This window comes from Marmota marmota, unplaced genomic scaffold (genome assembly GCF_001458135.2).
Source record: "Marmota marmota marmota unplaced genomic scaffold, marMar, whole genome shotgun sequence".
Classification (NCBI taxonomy): Eukaryota; Metazoa; Chordata; class Mammalia; order Rodentia; family Sciuridae; genus Marmota; species Marmota marmota.
Genome location: NW_026000130.1, coordinates 4,611,379 through 4,632,684, shown reverse-complemented (window position 1 = coordinate 4,632,684; position 21,306 = coordinate 4,611,379). Strand labels below are relative to the sequence as shown.

Here is a 21,306-nt window from a genome sequence, read left to right as displayed (position 1 = left end):
AACCTGCTGTGAGTGTCCTAGTTGGTAAAGTGAATGAATATTTTATCTTCCTTACAGGGTGGTTTGGGAGCTTGAGTGACACAGTGCCTCTAAGGCTCTGACACAGTTGGGCACCTAGTAGGTGTTGCACTAGTCCTCTCCTCCCTCTCCCCCCTTCTAGGTGCAGGTGGGCGTGGCATCTTTTCCCACTGGTGGGAGCTGGAAATCAGCAGATTATTTTGTGCATTGATTGGCTAAGCTCTTCTTTTTTTAAAGCATCTTATGTCTTTAATGATGTTCTGAGCCTGGAATAGACTAGCATGTGCACTCTTTTGTTAGTATTGATTGAACTAAGAGAAGGTGTTTTTTGTAAGTGCAATTCAGTAGATATTTAACACACATACTTCCAGAATACTTCTCCCTTCCCCTGTAGGCAGGTCCTCAGTTTGGCCTAAAAGTAAGTCGTTCAGACAAAAGCCACTGTAAAGGCAGTTTCTCTAGTGACCTTTCTTCTGCCAGCCTGCTCATGGTACTGATGTGAGGGGCATGTTCGCAGACATTCCTGACACTGACCAGTAAGGACTGTCCCCTCCTGTTCCCCTTCAAAAGCCCATTTAGGCCCAGGTGCCGTGACAGTGCTGATAGTGGGGAAAGCATATCTTTACCAGCCTCATAAATTCAACACAATACCACCGCTGCATTTTGTGTGACACTCCTGACACTTGGTAAGACCCGTAAGAACCAGAGCTTGACTCTGCTCCTTCATGGCACAGGCGAGGAAGCTGAGGACCTGTGGCCTGGATCACTTGTGTCCTCGCCTGGGCCAGAGCCTTTTCAAGCCATCACGTGGTCATGGGATGGGTTGGGTCTGTCAGGACTTGTGAATCCTGAGCAGAACACCGTTGCCTCAAGTCTCAGATTTTTTAAATTATTGACTATGTTCTTATCTATTACTGATTCTTCTTTATTATCTGATAATATATTCTTCTTGAATATTATCAGCGTCCCCTCACATGTAAGTGTTTCTCTAACTCCTCTTTTTCACACTGGGGTCAGTGTTGTGGGTCCTGGATGCACCTCAGCAGATACAAATGGTCACCTCTGTTGTGTGTTATTTGTCTGTATAAGTCTGTTTCTGGGTTCTTGCTGCTCTTCAGTGGGTCATTTATCTTGTGCAGTTCCAGTCTAACTTCTTGTAGCTGAGACTCACTACCTCATATAAGGTATCCTCCTACTTGATTTTTTTCTTGAGATGTGTTTTGTTTTTCCCACATAATTTTAGATATATGTGCCAAGGTCTGTTGGGCTATTTATTTGCATTGTGTTGAATTTATGGATTATTTACCGTAAGTTGCTATATTGATTCTTGAATCCAGGAATGGTGTATAACTTCATTTATCTAGGTCTTTATAATGATATTTTTCAATAAGATCTAAAAACATTTCTCAGTATGGATCTCAGACATCTCTCATTAGATGTAGAGCTAGGTGCTTTGTAATACGCTAGACTATTTCAAATTATATTTTAAAACTTGCTGGTTTATACGAGTGTGATTGATTATTTTATTGTAGTAGAAAACAAACATTTTAAAAGGTGCAATTTGATTGTGTTAAATATATTCATGTTGTAAAACAGATTTCCAGAGCTTTTTCATCTTACAGATCTCTAGCCCAATACTCATTAAGCAGCTACGCCCTCTTTCCCTCCCTCCGATCCTGGGAACACCACCCTGTCCTGTTTCTATGAGTTTGGCTTCATTAGACAGTCACATAAGTGGGATCAGACATATTTGTCTTTATGTGTAATTGATTTTTATACATTGCTCTCAATGTCACAGTGCTAATTATATTTATAATTTCGAATGGTTTATTCGTAGATAAACTTTAGTTTATTCTTCAGTCATGTCATGTATAATTCTTATCCTTTTCTCTCTTTTGTGATTAATTTTTCTTCATCCTTTGTTTGAGCCTCAGACCTCTAGCTAGGGTTGAATAAAAGGTGATACTGGTATCTTTGTTGTTTTTAAAAGAATTTCTTCTAATGTTTCTTCATTAGTTATGTTTATTGTAGATTTTTGTAAATATTTTGACAGATTAAGGAGGTGCTTTTCTGTTTCTGGTTTGTCATTTAAACATTTTAATCATGAATGGGCATTTTTATCAAATGCCTTTTTTGCATTGAGATCATCATATTTTTTCTGTCAAACCTGATAGCATGGAAGTCACAGTGGTTGCCTCTCATGCAGAACCACTTTGCCATTTCAAGAGTGTTATGCAGACAGAATCAGAGCAGCGGTGACCTTTGGGATTAGCTTTTTTCACCCAGCAGGATTCCCTCCTGATTCCTCGGAGTCGTGTGTGTCACTAGCTTGTTCCCTCTATGACTGAGGATGTTCCAGGACGCAGATGGACCACAGCCGGCTCAACAGCCACCTTTGAAAGACGCCCAGTTGTTTCTGGTTTGGATTTTTTTTTAACTATATATATTTTTAGTTGTCATGGCACAGTACCTTTTATTTTATTTTGTTTGTGTGCGGGTGTTGGTGTGAGCGTGCTTTTTATTTCCCTGGGGAAATAGCCAAGCGTGTGCTTGGAGTTGTCCTTTGAGTTTCACAGGAGCTGCTAAACCCTTTGCCTGTTTTATTTTACAAGCAGTGTGTGAGGTTATGAGCAGGTTTTTTGTCGTATTCGCTGGCATTTGGTGTTATCCCTGTGTATTAGCCACTCGCGGCTGCCTTGCTTGGTGGCTGTGCTGTTGTGCCCTGGCGCTCGGCGTGCTTATTTGCTCTCTGCACGGCCTCTTTGGTGAAATGCTGTTTTGCCTGTTTTCTAATTGGAATGCTAAAAGTTTGTTTCTAAACTGTTGAGTTCAGAGTTATAGCTATAGATATTCTTAGTTCATTTGCAGCTATTTCCCTTCTGTAGCTCGTCTTCTCCTCTTCTTAAGGATGCCTTTTTACAGAGGAGAAGTTTTAATTTTGAAGAGGGCCAGTTTATCATTATGCGTTTGACGTCAAGTCTAGGAACTCTGCTTGGCTGTAGGTCAGAAGGTTTTCTTCTGTATTCTTTTTGCAGATTTTATAATTTTATGTTTTCCATTTAAATCCATGGGAGTGAATGTAAATGTTTTTAAAGTTTCTACATGTTCCTCATTTTAGGTGTATTTATATGTTGCTTGATGGTGTGGAGTTCTTGAGTCTTCCTGCTGATTTTCTGTCTGGTAGTTGCTGGAGGGGTGTTGAAAAGTCCTCAGATGAAATTGTGGCTGTGTCTCCTCTTTGGGCTGCACCAGTTTGACTTCTTGTATTTTAAGTTGTTGGTGTTTGGTACATACACATTTAGGATTGGTGTCTTCCTGGTAGCTTGATAGAAAACTATGTTGTTCCTTTTATCATTATGTACTGTCCCTTTTTGTCTCTATTTTTTTTTGGGGGGGGGTCTGAAGTATTTTTTTCCCTAATGGTACTGGGGATTAAACCCACGGGTGCTCTACTGCTGAGCTCCATCCCCAGAACTTTTTGAGAAAGGGTCTCACTAAGTTGCTGAGGCTGGCCCCAGACATGGACATCTTCCTGCCTCAGCCTCTTGAGTCCTTGGGAATTCAGGCATGTACCATGGCATCTGATCATTTTCTGCCCTTTAATTAATGTGTATGGATGATTGGTTTATTGATATGCTAGCTCTAAAACCTACTTTTAAAATTTTCTGTTTGCTTCTTCTGGGTCTCATTCTTGTTTCTTTTCTTCCTGTGGGTTATAGGAATGTTCTTAGACTACCATATTGATTCAGTTACAGTGATTTTGATGTGTTTGGTGGTTTTCTCAGTGGTTGCTTGGGTGTTCCGACTGCCTGGTATAGTGTGGACTTTGGTGTGGTGTGGGAGTCACCCCTCCTCCTGTGTCTGTCACTTACTAACTAGTTAATTTGTCTCCTCCTCACATACCATTCACAAGACTCCAGGGAGGACCCAGACACCTTTGTGCTCTCTCCTGTTTCTGTTCCTCCTCCCCTTCTGGGCTCCAGGTTCCTTCTTTTCCCATTTCCTTCCTGTTTGAAGACACTCATTGGCTGCTCTTTAAGGTTAGGTCTGCTAAAAAGTTTGTTTACGTCTTTCCTTTGTCTCTGATGTATGCTAGCTTTAAAAAGTTTTGTTTAAACTTTTGAAAAGTTTCAAATGTGAAAATAGATCTTCACGTACCTGTCACTCGAACCTGTCACTCGGCTTCAGCAGATAGCAGCTTTTTGGACAAACCCAGTCCTGGTGTGTGGGAACTGGCTGCTCAAGGCGGGAGGGGCCGGGATGCTGAAGAAAGAGCCACACAGATCCAGGGTTGAATCAAGTGCGGTTTATCGGGGACTTATGGACAGAAGGGTTTCTTGGTAGTTGGATCCCTGTACCCCAAGGCAGGAGGAAGGTGTTTATATGCTAAGCCAGATAAAGGTGGTTGGTGGCCAACCCGAGTGTACTTGGCCTCTCACAAACTATTAACATATCTGATATGAGTTGAGAAACAGGCCAGGCATAAATGGCTGGCACAGTATGCTTGCCCTCTGCCTTAACGTCTTTGTCTGCTAGGGTTGGGGGGGCAAAATGACCAAGGTGGATCTCCACACCAGCCTCTTGTCATTCTTATTTCTTTAACAGGAATTTTCATCTTTTTTTTTTTTGTTGTTGTTTAGTAAAATAAAAGAGACCTTATAATGCAGTTGGCATGTGCTAAATTGCCTTTTTAAATCCCCAGAAGAGCCTTCTGAGCTAAAATCTAACAGTGTACCCATTTTATAGATGAGGAAATGGAGGCTTAGGGAAGTTAATTACTTGCCTAAGGATACACACTTTTGTTTGTTTCATTAGAATGTCTCCTTTATCTCAGCAAGAACCCTAGTGTCTTACTTTTTTAAAAAAGTTTTTAGTTGTAGATGGACACTGACCTTTTTTCTGTTAATTTATTTTTATGTGGTGCTGAGGATGGAACCAGAGCCTCCCACATGCCAGACGAGCGCTCTCACTGAGCCCAGCCCCGGTCTTCTCAGAATGGGAGGGCTGTGTTGGTTACAGAAGTGCCTCCTATTTTGTCCTGTCTTCTGAGGGCACGTGTATTTGGCTTCAGGTACCCATGTGGAGACAAGCTTTTGTCCTGAGGGGAGCACTTTGAGTTTCAGCTGGTCACTTTTCCTTCTAGCTGTCCATCAACGTGTATGACTACAACTGCCACGTGGACCTCATCAGGCTGCTGCGCCTGGAGGGGGAACTTACCAAAGTGAGGGTGGCCCGCGAGAAGATGAGCGAGATCTTTCCCCTGACTGAAGGTAGGCTGCTGTGGGGGGGGGCTGCTCAGGAGCAGGGAGAGCCGAGGACTGCTGTTAGTGCTGAAAGTGGGACGTGCTCCTCACAGGAAGCTTGGCACTATCGCACAGTGAACGGAAGAAAGCCCGCCCTCAGGGTCGGCTAGTTTGGGCTGGTTGTCTTGTAGTTTTTGTAAAACACGGTGTGATCACACACTACAGATTCACATTTTGAATCTCGATTTATTTATCCCAATATTGTGATACAATTTTTCTATGTGATTGAACTTTACCCTGGTCTCTTTCCCATTCCAGTATGTATGTGTTTAACCTATTCTCTAAGAACCAGAAATTATAAATGTAATTCAGCTTTTATAGTTTTTCATGCAAATGTGTCATACTTAACTGTTCACTGTAGTTGTGGGTGTAGGTGATTTCTGCATATTTGTTTATTAGAAACATGGTTGCGCTGAGCCACTTTGGAGTTAACTCTTCATGAACATTCATAAGTGTTCATTTGGGCAGAAGTCAGAAAGCCCTGGCCCAAGATATAGCTCTGTCCCTGTCTTCCTGTTGCAGTGTAACTGTTGGGTGTGGATGCCCAGAGGCCTTCCTTATGAGATCTGAGCAAATCACTTGAACAACCTCGCACTCAGTTTAAGTCTCCCTTTACTTGCAGTAGAGGGAGGGTAGCAGTAGTTTCCATCTTGCAGCATGTAACACAAGATGAGCTAGTCTGTGTTCACCACTTAACCCATGGTCGTACATCACTAGGTAGTGCTATTATTATTAATGTTACTGTCACCTACTTTATAGGATTGAGATGAAGATTGAATGAGAAAATACATATGTGTGTGTATATGTGTGTGTGTGTGTGTGTGTGTTTTGCAAAATACAAAATGCCCAACAGGTATGGGCAGTTATGATTTTTTTGAGGGGGGCGGGAACCAAGGATTGAACTCAGGGGCACTGACCCCTGAGCCACATCCTCAGTCCTATTTGTATTTTATTTAGAGACAGGGTCTCACTGAGTTGCCTAGCACCTTGCTGTTACTGAGGCTGACTTTGAACTCACTCCTCTTGCCTCAGCCTCCCGAGCCACTGGGATTGTAGGCATGCGCCACTGCACAACCAGTTATGACTTTGATGAGTATCTTATTTGAAAGAATAAAACCGGTGTGCTTGGTTCAGCTTTTAAGAATTGAATTTCTGGCTGTGTGCCATGCATATGCCTCTAATCCCTGCAATTTAGGAAGCTGAGGTAGAAAGATTGAAAATTTGAGGGCAGCCTGGGCAACTTAAGTAGACCCTGTCTAAAAATAAAACATAAATAAAAAGTTCAAAAACTTTTTTTTTTTTTTAAAGAATTGAACGTCTGTGAAGTGGTTCAGGTTGTGTAATTAAAGTGGATAAGATGTTTGTCCCTGAATAAAGTCCCCTCCCAGCCGTCCTTGGTGGAGGTGGTAACGCGGCGCTGTGTTGTCTTCTAGAACTCTGGTTGGAGTGGCTGCATGACGAGATCAGCATGGCCCTGGACAGCCTGGACCGCGAGCACGTCTATGAGCTCTTTGAGAAAGCTGTGAAGGACTACATCTGTGAGTTCCCGGGCTCTGTCGTTTGTCCTGGGTTGTGTCATGACACGTTGCTACCCGGGAAGGAGACACTGTCTAGCAAGGAGAAGATCCCAGTTCAGTTTTCCTTGTCCCTGTCTTCGGTGTTCAGATGAGGATATTTGGTTTCAAAACAAGGGCAGAAGAAATGTTTATAGTAGAGTAAATAAGCTTAACACTCAGCGTTTATCTGCAGGGTTGTCTTTTACACATCAAGTAGCTTTTCAGAGGTTTTGGACAAAACACCTTTTTAAAAAATGTTAAAACATTAAAAAATCTTTTTGGAGTGAATATAGATTCATAGGAAGTTGCATCATAGAGACGGCCTGTGCGGGCACTCCATCTGATTTCCCCAATAATCTCATATCTACAGCGCCGACCCAAAACCAGGAAATTTGACTTTGGTACAATGTGTGTGTAGTTCTGTCATATTTCATCATGTGTCCAGGTACAGAGTCATTCCGTCTCCACAGAGACTCTTGATTTCTTTCTTTTTTTTTTTTAGGTAACTTTTTTTTTTTTTTTTTTTGGACTCTTGATTTCTTTATTCCAGTACTATGACAAATTTTTCTATATAATTAAACTTTACCCGGGTCTCTGTTTCCCATTCCAATATGTATATGTTTAACCCATTTGCTAAAGATGGGTGGACATTTTAGCAGAAGCCTTTCTCTCTCTGAGAGCTTATACCCTCCCTTATTTATTTTATAATTGTCTTTGGTATTTGACGTGCATGTGTTAAGGACCACATCAGACAGTGTTTGGACAAAATGCATTTAAAAAGCATTTAAAGGTGCTGGGTGGTGGCTCAGTGGTGGAGTGCTTGCCTAGCATGTGTGAGGCACTGGGTTCAATTCTCAGCACTGCATATAAATAAATAAGTAAGTAAAATAAAGGCCCGTCAACAACTAAATATGTATATATATATAAAAGCATTTAAAAATAGTCCCTCTTTTAATTAAAAATCTTTCTTCCTATTCTGATTATTCTGCCTCGCTCCTGTGGGCATCCATCCCCCCTGTGAGAAGCAGTGATAGAAATAGACTGCCCTGGGCTGGAGATTTTTTTTTAACAAACCTAGAAGAATCTATAATTTTCTACTTTTTATCATCTTATGAAAATAGTAGGTACCTCCTGAATATAACGTCATACTAAATGTGCTTTTAGAAGTTGTCCTTGAGCCTCTGCCTCCAGGTTGCCCACAGGTCCTCTTAGACTCCCTGGTAGAGTGCATGTTTGATGTGCCCATGTTCCCTGTGGCCTTGTCCCCTCTCTCTGGATGTTTCAGAGTCGCCGTTAACAGCACTGCTTGTCTTTCTCTGCAGTCGATGGCCCTCTCCAGACTCTAATGGTTGTCGGTCCCTCGTGATTTGGCAGTTGTCGCTGCTGTCAGACCTTCCCTGTCACTCAGTGCTGATAGCCGTGTGCCTTCCTTTCCGCCACCGCATTCAGACCTGTTGTGGGCCAGGAAGCCAGATACATAAGCCTCTTAGATTATGCCTCATAAGTAATTTTATTTTATTTCTTTCTTGCCATATTCTTTATTTGTGCATTATGGTCATACATGATGATGGGATTTGTTATCTATTTGAACAGGCACACAGTGTCATTGGCCAATGTCACTCCCCCACACTTCCCCTTTCCATCTCTGAAGTGATTTTAGATGAGACCCTGAGGCGTCCCGTCATTTTCAGGAGCTTTGTACATGGAAATTGTGTCAGTTGCTTTAAACATTCAGAAGCCACTTTTGCGTGCTTCTTAGTTTTCAGCTGTTTGAGACATTCAAAGATGTCAGACGTGGACCTCCAGATCTTGGTGTGTGCTCAGTAGTGATTTTCAGGCTGCTGAGAGGGCTGTCTGGGCCCTGGAGAGGATATGGCTATGGCCCTTTGGCCCTTTAAAGGTTTTGAAAATCGGGTTCTTTGATCTTTGGAGGAGTCTCAGGCAGAGGCTACGTGGCTATTTTGGGGCCTGGAATCTAGTGATTTTTTTTTTTTTTTTTGCCTTGCATCGTTGTATCATTAGGTTTTATAAGTTTAAAATACTATTAATTTGGGGCTAGATCTTTGACTCAGTGGTTGAGCGCTTACTTAGCATGGTAATGCACTGGGTTCAGACCTCAGCATCACATAAAAAAAAAAAATAAAAGTATTGTGTCCATCTACAACTAAAACAAATATTTTAGTTTTTTCCTTTTTCTGGTGGTGCTGGGGATTGAACCCAGAACCTTTTGCATGCCAGGCAAGCACTCTACCAACTCAGCTACATCTCCAGCCCTAAAACAAATATTTAAAAAAATATTATTAATTCAGGAATGAGGCAAGGATATCACTTGTCACCAGCTCTCTTTTCAGCATTACACTGGGAGTCCACTAATCCAAGATAAGACCTGGAAGTGAAAGGTTACAGATTGGAAAGGAAGAAGTGAATAATCTTTGTTTTCAGATGACAAGATGTTAAAAATCCAAAAGAATTGACAAAAAAACCCCTCTAGGAACATTTGTTCTAAAGCAATTGTGGAAGGGCTGTAGGCTGCAAGGCCAGTATGCAAAAACCAGTTGCTTTTCATGTACTAGCAATGGAATTTGAAGTTAAAAATGTATTAACATTTACATTAGCATCCGCAAAACAAAATACTTAAGTATGAGGCTAACGGATTTGTAGAAGTTCTATAGGAGGAAGATTTAAAACCAAAGAACCGAATAAATGAAGAGAAATCCCTTCTCAACGAGAGGAAGGCTGAGTGTTGTCCTGTCCTTTGTTCCCAGTGGGCTACAGAGATGCAGCGCAAACCCAGGGAATCCCAGCAGTTGATTTTGTGAACATTGATGTACTGATTCTAAAGTTTTTATCAAGAGACAAAAGGCCCAGAATGGCCAACAGCCAGGGGAAGGACAAAGTTGAAAGACTGACACTACTCTACTTGAAGACTTTCCATGATTCTGTGGTAATCAAGAAAGTGTGGAATTGCCAAAATAATAGGCCAATAGATCAGTGGAATAGTATACAGAGTTCAGAAAGAGATCCACATAAATATAGTCAGCTGATCTTTGCCAGGAGCAATGGTAATACAGTGGAGAAAGATAGTTCTGTTCTTATTGGTTCATGTTAGTTGTGCATACATTAGGATTCATTTTGACTTAAATGCATGGAATATAATTGGTTCATATTCAGTTCCCAGAACCTACCCTCCTGCCTCCCTTCCCTTGTTTCCTTTCCACTACTGAAGAAGAGAGTTCTTTCAACAAGTGGTCCTAGAACAACTGGACGCCACATGGTCTAAATGAATCTAGACATAGCTCTTAGACCCTCATAAAACTTAACTCAAGATGAATCACACGCTTCAGTGTAAAAGCATGAAATTATAAAACTCCTAAAAAGATAACTTGGAAAATATGACCCAAGATGACGTTGGATTTGGTGACAGCTTTTTAGAGTCAACACAAGAGTCATGATCCACAAAAGAAAGAATCGATAAACTGGATCTTATTCAGATTAAGCATTTTTGCTCTGTGAAAGATATTGTCAAGAAAGTAAAAAGAGAGGCCACAGACTGGGGAAAATATTAGTAAACACATACCTGATAATGACTGTTATTCAAAATATAAAAGAACTCTGAAAATTTAACAATAAGAAAACCAATAACTTGATTTAAAAAGTGGTCCAAGGATCTTAATTGATTCCTCTGCAGAGAGATACATTTTTGAGCACTTGAAAAGACTCTTGACATTATGTCAATAGGAAATGCAGATTCAAACAGCCGAGCCCACTGTGCTCCTGTTAGAAGGGCCAGGAACACTGGCAGCAGGAAATGCTGCTTTGGTTTATTGCTGGTGAAAAATGCAAAATGGTATGGCCATTGGGAGGGTGGTGGGGCTAAACATATTCTGGTCCATCCAGCCTGGTGCTCCTTGGCGTGCGCTCGGAGGAGTTGAAAACTTCAGTCCATAAGAGCTGCCGCATGGATGGATATAGCAGCTTTATTCATAACTGCCAAAGCTTCAAAACAACCACGATGTCCTTAAGGGGTGGGCTGGTAACAGCTGGGTATGTCCAGGTACTGACGCACTGTTCAGTCCTCCGAAGAAATGAGCTGTGCAGCCATAGAAGGATGTGGAGGAGACCGAAGTGCAGCTTACTAAGTGGAGAAGCCAGTTGGAAGGCTCCATCCTATGAGTCCAACTAGGTGACATTCTGGAAAAAGCAGAACCACGGGGACAGTAAAAAGATGTGGGGTGAGGGAGAGGGAGAGGGAGAGGGAAGGATTCGGGAGATTAGTGGAACTGCGCTGGGTGATGTCGCAGTGGGAGACACGGGTCTTCAGAACATTTGTCCCAACCCACAGAGTAGACGACGGCAGGAGTGGACCTGATGCAAACTGGGGCCTGAGTGACAATGACGTTTCCGTGTGGGGTCCTCCGTGGTAGCGGGTGCACCTCTGCCTCAGATCTGGCAGCTGGCTCACTTCCGTTTTGGTTCTGTAGCCCGTGGGCATCTCTGCTGGTGAGCGAGAGCGGGGCAGCTAACAGGCTTTGGCCGCGTTGTTTGGAATAGGTCTCCCGGTGAAGCAGCAGCCTCGGGCACATGTAGTGATCGTCAAATTGGCTTCTACATCCTTTAGCATTTTTATTTTAAAGTTAGTGGATAGGCCTCTGAAATTATTTCAGGTCCCTAAAAAGTGACCTAATAGGCAAAGTGTGTAGTATAAGCAGTGATGCATTCATGCAGTTTTAATTCTTCTGGTCTTAAAGGCACACGAGTGGGGATAAAGAAGGGTCAACAAGAAAGTGGAAAAACAAAACAAAACAGGGCGACCAAGTTGTTTTGTTTCAACACCATTAAGAAGGAGACTTAAAATAGAGATTTCTAGTAATAGGATTAGTGCTTTTAATTTTAGTCTTTCACTTTAAACTAGAAGACTTAGGAATTCTTAGGGTTCAAAAGTTGAAAATTCTAGGCTTTGAAATTTTTCTTAAGACTGACTGGGCTTCGTAACTATTTTCATTGAAATCCATTTCCATGTTCTTTCAGTTTTAATAAATAAATGTTGTAAGCACAATCAAACTGCACAGTACCACTCGGCATGTCCTGTTTATAAAGTAAATTTTTAATGATTGTACTTAGAAATATATTTTAAAATAGTTGATGGTGGCCCTTTTTTGTGTTTTGCATGAATGAGGACACATTTCTTTTGTTATGCGTCAGTTTTGATATTGGGTATTGTACGTCTGGAGCTAATTGAACACTTCTCATTTTTAGGTCCTAACATTTGGCTGGAGTATGGTCAGTACTCCGTTGGTGGGATCGGTCAGAAAGGTGGCCTTGAGAAGGTCCGCTCTGTGTTTGAAAGGGCTCTCTCATCTGTCGGTTTGCACATGACCAAAGGACTGGCCATCTGGGAGGCCTACCGAGAGTTTGAAAGTGCCATTGTGGAAGCTGCTCGGGTGAGTGTCCAGGTCTCCAAGGCCCATGCTTCCCTCTTAATGGTCAGGGGTGGTCTTTCTGAGTCCTGTAAGTATCATTCTGAGACAAGGGTTCAGGATAAGTCTTACAGTAAACATAGTTAACAAAATAGTCCTTGCTAATCTGTTTGTGGATGGACAATAAAATAAATAAAATTGGTAGTATTTGTGGAATAACAAGAATGGTTTATTTGACTTAAAAGCAGATGGCTACTATTTTTTTTTTCTGATATTTTAAAACACAGCTTTAGTTACAGGTGAATGCAAGAACAGCATAGCATTTCACTAGGGAAAATGTTGGGGAGGGAGGTTTGACCTCATACTCCATAATAATTCATTTTTTAAGATTATGATTTATGGAATTCTATAGCCGAGTCCCCTCTGTGCTGCATGTGCACATGCACAGTTGTCAGTGATGCATTGGGGCCCCTGACAGGCTGAGCATCCCTTATTCAAAAATTTGAAATCTGAAAAATGCTTCAAAATTTGTCACAAGTTGAAATTCCACACCTACTGTCATGTGATGCTGGGTCACAGTCAGGTGCACTGAAAATCTTGCATAAAATTTCCCTCAGACTGTGCGTATAAAGTGTCTGTGAACACACAGGCCCCCCGCCCCTAGGCTAACTCGCTGTGTATGTGCAGATATTCTAAAAACTAAAAGAGTCCAGACTCAGCGCCCCATCCCCTCAGCACGCATGGCCCAACAGCCGCAGGGGCTTCTGGGTTATCCCCCGCTTCAGAGGCTGGCGTGGTGCCTTCGCCTCACCCGCGTGACGCTTGCGACTCTAGGGTCAGACTTGCTCCCTGCAGGACTGTGCTCCCACTGTGCCCCGAACATCCTTGCCACTGTCCTTTATTGAAGTGGAAGTCTCTGAGCCTGCAGTGCGCCCCAGGGCCCCTTCTCTGGGATCTGCCTCATTGCCCTGTCTCTGACGGCAGGGCCCCCTCACAGGTCTCATCAAGCAGGCCCCGTAACTCGGTGGCCCTCGTTGTGCTTTGCTCTTAAGAGACTGAAGCACTGTGGCCATTTGGATGCGTTTCTTCCATTATTCTTGGCTCTTCCTGTCGCAGATCCTTACAGGCAGGGGTGGCGTTTACTTTTGGGCACCCCCAGGCATTTGCTCGGATGCCATCTGTGTAAGAGGAGGTAGAAAAGTTTTTCTAACTTGAACCGAAAAGTTGATGAGATGTTTTTTGAAGTAGAAAGAACCAAAGTGTGCCATTTACTACTAATTTGCTTCTTTAGCCCATGGCTGGCTTCCTTTCCCCTTTTGACCGGGAACAAACCTTTGATTCACAGCTTGAGAAAGTCCACAGTCTTTTCCGGCGACAGCTGGCGATCCCCCTCTACGGTAAGAGAAACAGCTCACAGCCCGCTGTGCTTTAAAATGCTTCCTCTGACTGTCCTGAGCTAGACCTTCTCTGGCCTGTGCGGAGCTGGGCCTGGGGTTCTCATCCTTACTAGACAGTGTCACCCTGGATGAGGTCCTTAGTAAAACCTGTGTTGAGTTGGAATGCCCAGGAGGGTTGTCCGAGTCCGAAGGACTGGCAGCTGGCCCCTCCGACCCGTGGAGTTCTCCTCCCTACTTCAGCATGTGGTTGGGAAGGGGAGATGGTCTCTGAAAAGAATAGGAAGATAGACACCTGCATTTCCTGGGGAGACTATTGAATAAAAATTTTGTTAAAAGCATTTTCTTTTGATGAGTAGCCTCATGGGCACCCGTGGGGGGGCGGGTCATTCCTCTGTGGAGGCGCTTTGGTTCAGAAGTACAGTTGGCTGGTTAGACACTCAGGTTTGAATTTAAGAGTCTCCCTTTTGGCTGAATACGTTTTGGTGAGGTGAGCCTTTGGCACTAGAACTCTGAGCAGGGGCAGCACTGGAGGACTTTCCAGTGTGGGAAGCGTTTGGCGCTGTCCTCTCATCTGTCCCCAGCGCATGGTTACACACTCGGAGCCTCTGGGCAGCTCTGCTTGAGCCCAGCTGTATTCGCCTTTGAACTTCACGGTTTATTTGGACTGTATTGAACGTACTAGAAGGAGGCTGTCTAATTGGGTGACATGCGGCAGAGGTCAGAACTGAACTGGTTTGTAGCTTTTATCTCGCACACCACTGGGAGACAGCCTGGCTTAGTGATTAGAGTGTGAACTTGGACCTGACTGTCCTGTTCAAAGCCTTGTTCTGCTGTTACCTGTGGAGAAGTCACTTAACTTTCTGCTTCAGTTTCTCCATTTGCAAAATGAGGATTATGATAGCGCCCGCCTTGTAGAGTTGCGAGTGCTGATGGGGGATGGATGTGTGGTGTTAGAATCAGCCCTGACGCCTTAGGTAAGTGTCGCCCACAGCTTCAGTGACTGATGAGTTGACTGGTAGAGTTGTCTGGCATGTCACTTTGACACAGATTCTAAGGCCAAACTGGGCTCAGCAAAAGAACTCAGAATGTGATCTATAGAGCTGCCGTGGCCATGGATATGGGAGGGGCCTAGTGGCACTTGAGTCCATGACATTTTCTATGTTTGAGTTGATAAAACCCAGTGCAAGACCCATGGGGCTGAATTCGTCTTTTGATAGATATGGAGGCCACATTCGCCGAGTATGAAGAATGGTCAGAAGACCCAATACCAGAGTCGGTAGTTCAGAGCTATAACAAGGCGCTGCAGCAGTTGGAGAAGTACAAGCCCTATGAAGAAGCCCTGGTGAGTGTCCTGCTTTTATGGGGACCTTCTCTCTGCACACATTTCCCTGATGGATGGTTGCAAGTTAACAGTATTCTTGAAAAGTATGTTTATTGTGCAGTATATAGAGTATTATAATGTGCACCTACAGTTTACATCGTATAATAAAGTGAACATCCATGTACCCACCACCCAGGTTAAGAAATAGAACATTGCCAGTACCTTAGAAGTCTCCTATGTGCCCCTCTCTGATTGCCTCCTCCTCCCTCTCCCGAGAGGTAATCACTTTCCTGACTTTTGTGATAATCATTCCCTTGCTTTTCTTTATAGTTTTACAATCTATGAATGCATCCTTAATTAATATATTGTTTAATTTTGCTTGTGTTTAAACTTATAACGTATTCTTCCTGTATATCTTCTTTCATCCAACACGTTTTGGGGCTTTATGTCGAGGAGTAGAGTGACAGTCCATTCATTGTCATTGGTAGGAGGTTGTCTGTGTGTGCCACAGTTGGTGTGTCCATGTGGCTGGTGGGCAGTTGGGTGGTTCCAGGTTTTTGGTAGGAGGGTCGCTGTTGCTTGAACATCCTGGTTCGTGTCTCGTGGTGGACACGTGGGAGGTTTGCAGTGTGTATTGGGCAAGAAGGTGCTGGATGGTCGGGCGATGCCCGTGTCTCAGTGGTCTGTTTGCCCTCCAGCCAGCGGCATCTGAATCGCTTTCTCGGGCCACTCTTGCACACTTATATTGTAGCCAAACTCTGATAAGTTTGAAATTATAATTCTAATTTGCATTTTCCTTGATTACTAATGCAGTCAGACATCTTTTTATGTTCACTGGCCTTTTTTTGAATTTCACTTTCTATGAAGTGCCCATGAAAATTTTGACCTCCCACCCGTTTGTCTCCCCCAGTTGTGCTGGGGTTGGCTGCGCCCCAGTCCTTCCCGTTTTTGTCTGTTTCTGTTGGGTTCTTGGGAGCTCTTATTCTTGTCCCCCACCCCCACTTGTGGCTCCTCTTTTCAGTGTCCTGTTTAGTGGTGTCTTTGGATGAGCACGTCTTGACTTTACTCTGGCCAGGCTTGTCCTTCTTTCCCTTTGGGTCGTGCTGCCTCTGGGCTCACATCAGGCCTCCTGTCTTTACATCTGTCTCCAGCTCTCTTCTCCTCGTGGTCGCCTCGTCTTTGTCATGTTTGGGTCCCTCACTCACCATATTGGTCTGTGGTGGTGTGAGGCCGGCTGGCTGCTCTCGGTTCCCAGGTGGAGACGTGTGGCACCCCAGCTCCTGTAATTCCACCCCCCCCCTCGCTGGTGTGCAGTGGCACTTCTGTCACAGGTTAACAGTCCATTTGTTTGCCTGGCCCCCCCGGGGGGGGGTCTCTGCTGGCTTGTGTTGTGCTGCGGGCAGCGGGGATGGGACCCAGGGCCTCCCCGTGCTGGGCCAGTGATGTGATGCGGTGGTTTCAGGATGTGTTGGGTCGGGTGAGTCCTCCCCATCTCGTTCCTTTTCAGAGGGACTTGGCTTTCTTTAGTTGTTGGTGATTCCATTAAACTTAAGAGTTAGCTTTTAAAATTCTGTGGAGTTTTCATTTGGAATCATATTGAATCTGTAGATTAGTTGGAGGAAAAATTTATGTCTTCCAATCTGTGACCATTTTATAGGTCTCTGCTAGTTAGGTCTTTCTGAAAAGCTTTCTAATAATTTTACAAATTAATCCAATGTTTTGAACATTTTTAGATGTATTTGTTTTTTGAATGTACTTCTAAATGATGTTTTCAAAGATTTTATTTTCTAGTTTTCTTGGTGTATAAAATGCAATCAATATTTTATATTAATTTTTTAAATCAACCAACATGTTGAATTATTTTGTTAATACGTGTGTGTGTTGGGTAGAACAGGGATTGATGCAGGGGTGCTTCACAAACGCTGAGCTCCATCCCCAGTCCTTGGTAGTTTTTGTTTTGAGAGGTCTTTCTAGGTCGCTGAGGCTGGCCGCGAGCTTGTGACTCTCCTGCCTCATCCTCCTGAGCTGCTGGGATTGCGTGTGCCCCTGCCCTGCTGGCTTCTTATTATCAGGCTCTGGGGGCTTCGGGATAGTGGCTCTGACAATACTATTTGTAAGTGGCACCCCGCCCCTACTCCGGCGGACGGGTGCTCTCGTTTTCCCCTGTCTTGCCTTTTGCTCTGAGCTGTCGGTGTCCCTATTAGCAGTGCCCTTTACGCTTTTGCGAATGCCCTCGTGCTTTCTTTGCCTTCCTTCCATCTTGAATCCTGGAGTCTCAGCTGAGATCTCGGCTGGAGTGTCGTCTGGGAGGTCTGGCTTCCCTGGTCACTCTCAGGCTGCAGACAGTGCCTGGCAGCTGTGTGCTCAGTGGCTGGCCAGCAGCTGGCCGGCTCTGGCTTCTGGGCTTGCCGTCGGGAAGGTAACTGCCTGCCTCCGGCCTCCGGCCTCCTGCTCGTTGAGGTCGTGTGTTTCTTCTTCCTCTTCCTCCTCCCTCTTTGTCTGCTTTGCTTTGCTGCTGCTGCTGCTGCAGGCAGCGGGATGGAACCCAGAGCCCCACGCATTCTGGACAGGTGCTCGGCCCAGCCAGCCTTGTTGTCCTGCTGGCTGACTTTAAGTCCTCCTTGGTTGGCTGGATGTCCGCAGCGCCCTTACCACAGGTCCAGAGGCGACTGTCTCTTTGTTGGTCCTGTTGGAGGTTCGTGGGCTTCTGGATTCTGTTTGGTCCTTCCTGGCACAGCGAGTGGAGCACCGACTGCGAGTTAGGCTGCCTAGGTGAGCCCTGGTCCTGCCACTCACTCTGACTCTGTCGAGGAGTGAGCCCCAGTGTCTCGGCTTCCCTGAAGGCAAGATGCGGACGGCAGTGAGACTCGCAGTGTGACGGTTGTGAGATCAGATCTTACTGTCTGCTGAGCCATCGGAAGCTCAACCTCCCCTCAGCAGCTTAGCCTGCTGCCCTCTGTTAGATTTTCTCCTTAGTATTTCCTGTTCCTTTGTCAGTTTGTTAATTTTTTAGGAAGATTTAAAACTACTTAATCCAGCAGTTTTCGCTGTTCTCAGTGGCACACTTTGGGTGGTTTGCCATCACACGGGAGGCAGGTGCTATAGCATCGTGTCTCTGTGTAGAATGGGCATGCCCTCTACCCAGCCTGCAGGTGCCCTCTCTGCTCAGCCTGCAGGTGCCCCCCGCCCTTTACCTGTAAAGGTTGGTTGTACGTGTGCTTCACAAACCTTGTTAAGGAGTAGTGCTCACCAGCTGAGTTTTGTCATGGCCATCAGTGCAGTGTGGCTGAAGAAAAAATAAGTTGAATCAGAGGATGCTGTCTAAAAAGAGTTTTGCTCCTGTGTCGCTGGGTGCGCCCAGCCCAGCTTCCCTGTCTTTTCCCCGGGCCTGTGCCCCGTGGGAGCTGGTGTTTGGAGTGAGCTACCTGGTACAGCACAGGCCCTGGGTTTTTCCAGTTGGTTTGCCTTTATGCGGCTCAGTGAGTTCTGTGGTGAAGGATGATTGGCAGCGGTCATTGCTCTTTCATTCACTTTCTGACTGGTGACCACTTTAAATTCCCTGTGGTCTAGGAATGTATTCAGTTTTGGAGCCTTTGTAACTATTGCTGTGAGGGGGCACTTTGGACCAGAGGAGAAAACTAGGGCTGTGCTCATCAAAGTATCCACCTGTCTTGGAGTAGTCCCGAGAGGGAGGATTTGGTGATTCTTCTCCTGGTATAGCCACTCTTGCCAACATTTATTTTATTTGGAGATGTTTTGTGTTTCCTGACAGTATCCAGTAACTGAATTAAACCCATGTACAATCTTCCTGTGCTGCAGCTGCAAGCAGAGGCACCGAGGTTGGCAGAATATCAAGCGTACATCGATTTCGAGATGAAGGTGGGCGACCCCGCTCGCATTCAGTTGATCTTTGAGCGGGCCCTTGTCGAGAACTGCCTCGTCCCAGACTTATGGATCCGTTACAGTCAGTACCTAGTAAGATAACCGTTCTGCCTTGTTTTGTTTTTGCCAGAATATGATTATAGGGCATCATTAAGACGGCCAGAAGTTAGTTGCATGTGCTGGGTGCAATGGCACACGCACACCTGTAATCCCAGCGACTTGGGAGGCCAAAGCAGGAGGATCATAAGTTGGAGGCCAGCCTAGGAAAGTTTGTGAAACCTTGTCTCAGAAAATAAAAAGGGCTGAATATGTAGCTCAGTGATAGAACCTCTGGTAGGTTCAATCCCCATCTCCTCAAAAAAAATAAAAGAAATCTGCTGCCTTTGTCCCCCTTCTCTATCCTCCTGTTCTCAGACTCTTTGTTACTTGGCTCAGGGATTTCTTCTCGTGTTTGAAGTTAATTTTTATCTTATTTTTTTGTTACTAGAGATGGAAGCCAGGGGTGCTGTGGGTTCAACTCAAGGTATTAGAAGACTACATTCCCAATTCTTTTTATTTTTTATTTTGAGACAGGGTCTTGCTAAGTTATAGAGGCTAACCTTATACTTTTGATCCTCCTGCCTTGACTACCTGAGTTGCTGAGATTATAGGTGTGTACCAATGTGCCTGGCTTGAAGTTATTTTAAACTGATCACTAACTGTGTAAAAAAATGTGCTTGTATCCCTACTCTTGAGGACTTAATAATGGATTGTTTTTTTCTTTTTTAACTTTTGATTATAGAAAAAATATAAACAAAAGTAGACAGAGTAGGAAAATGAAGGCTTATATATCCGTCTTCATCTTCAACAGTGGTTAACTATTGTGGCTATATTCTGGGTTCATCTTTAATTTTACTACTTTCCCCTTTTGTGTTATTTTGAAGCATATCCAAAAATGATATTTCATTGAGAAATATTTCTGTATGTACATACAAAAGATCCTTTTTATATAAAAGGATCCAGACATGGTTCACATGTTAGGATTGGTTGATGTCTTTTAAGCCTCTCTTACCTAGGTTCTCCCCACCCACTCCTCTCTTATCTACTTCCCTGGCAAAAGAGAAACTGGGTCAGAAGAGACATAATAATGGAAATTTCTCTTGTCACTTGATTGTGCTGACAGTGTCTAGTTGATGATGAAGTTTTTTTTTTTTTTTATTGTTGTTGCTGGACCTTGTATTTTATTTATTTATATATAGTGGTGAGACTTGAACCCAGTGCCTCACATGTGCTAGGCAAGTGCTCCGTAGCTGAGCCCCAGCCCCATCCCCAGCCCGATGATGAAGTCTCAACAAGAACATTTTGTCTTCTCACCCTGGACTTCTTTCTCCTAGGATCGGCAGCTGAAAGTGAAGGATCTGGTTTTGTCTGTACACAGTCGTGCTGTTAGGAACTGCCCCTGGACTGTTGCCCTGTGGAGCCGCTACCTCCTGGCCATGGAGAGGCATGGAGTGGAGCATCGAGTGATTTCTGGTGCGTGTGTTTTTGTGGGAAGACTTTCTGAGCTTTTTGTCCCAACTGAGAAATGGAACTGGGAAAAGTCATGAAGTCAGCATTCCCCAGGGTTTTCTTGGAATATTGAGTACTAGTGACCAAAGGGGCTCTGAGTGGAGGTAAGCTGGCTGTGTTGGTGGCTCCTAGATCTTTCCAACATGCTAAGACTAATTGGGATCATTTGTAAAGGAGCGGTGGTCTGTTCTCCATCCGGGACTCTCCTTGCAGGGCGTCTGTGGAGTGAGGCCTTCCAGAGCACTGTCTGCGGTGTCGTGTGAGCCTCCCTTTGGAGCATATTTCTCCAGCTTACCTCACTTCTGTTTTCTAAGTCATGAGGTGTTCTGAAGTCAGGAGGGTTCAATAACTTTATACGAGCATCTTTTTGAATTGGCACTGAATCCTGACCTTTTCTCCAACTTCAGTGACCTTTGAGAAGGCTTTGAATGCTGGCTTCATCCAGGCCACCGATTATGTGGAGATCTGGCAGGCGTACCTGGATTACCTGAGGAGGAGGGTGGACTTCAAGCAAGGTACTGCAGCACCCGCTCTCCCTGGAATTGGGCTTCTCCTGACACCTCCTGGGTGCCGTGGTTTAGTTCCCCAGGCCAGGCCTTGGCACCCCCGACCCCCGGGCATCAGTGCGCTGTGGAGAGGTGCCCAAGGTTCCTGTGCTCCTGCCAGCCTGCAGCCTCCTCTCTCAGTTTTCACTTCTTCTTCTCTCTTTTATTTTTTTCAATAAGTTCCAGATAGTTTTTAAAATAAGGCTGATGATGTCCTTTAGCTGTTTGGCTCTCTGCAGGACCCCTGCTTGATGCCCAGCTCCAACCCTGCTCCCCCAAAAGAAAAGAGGAACCCCAATGTGTGCGTGGGCACCACACG

General features: G+C 44.4%; 1 protein-coding gene and 1 non-coding gene across 4 annotated transcripts in view; one reads left to right on the top strand and one right to left on the bottom strand.

The window, feature by feature from the left end:
• Window positions 1-21,306, top strand: part of Sart3 (spliceosome associated factor 3, U4/U6 recycling protein) — a 38,499-nt gene that overhangs the window by 2,584 nt on the left and 14,609 nt on the right. For 2 of the 3 annotated variants that reach the window (XM_015500242.2, XM_048784983.1), the window contains exons 2-9: window positions 5,162-5,288; window positions 6,755-6,859; window positions 12,134-12,318; window positions 13,586-13,691; window positions 14,909-15,033; window positions 18,832-18,987; window positions 20,268-20,406; window positions 20,850-20,957. In XM_015500242.2, the coding sequence (XP_015355728.1) occupies window positions 5,162-5,288; window positions 6,755-6,859; window positions 12,134-12,318; window positions 13,586-13,691; window positions 14,909-15,033; window positions 18,832-18,987; window positions 20,268-20,406; window positions 20,850-20,957 (1,051 nt within the window). The remainder of the gene's footprint in view (window positions 1-5,161; window positions 5,289-6,754; window positions 6,860-12,133; window positions 12,319-13,585; window positions 13,692-14,908; window positions 15,034-18,831; window positions 18,988-20,267; window positions 20,407-20,849; window positions 20,958-21,306) is intronic. The other variant, XM_015500243.2, reaches the window with a different exon arrangement.
• On the bottom strand, window positions 9,074-9,146 carry Trnaa-ggc. Its single transcript has one exon. It is a non-coding gene; the product is annotated as a tRNA-Ala (tRNA).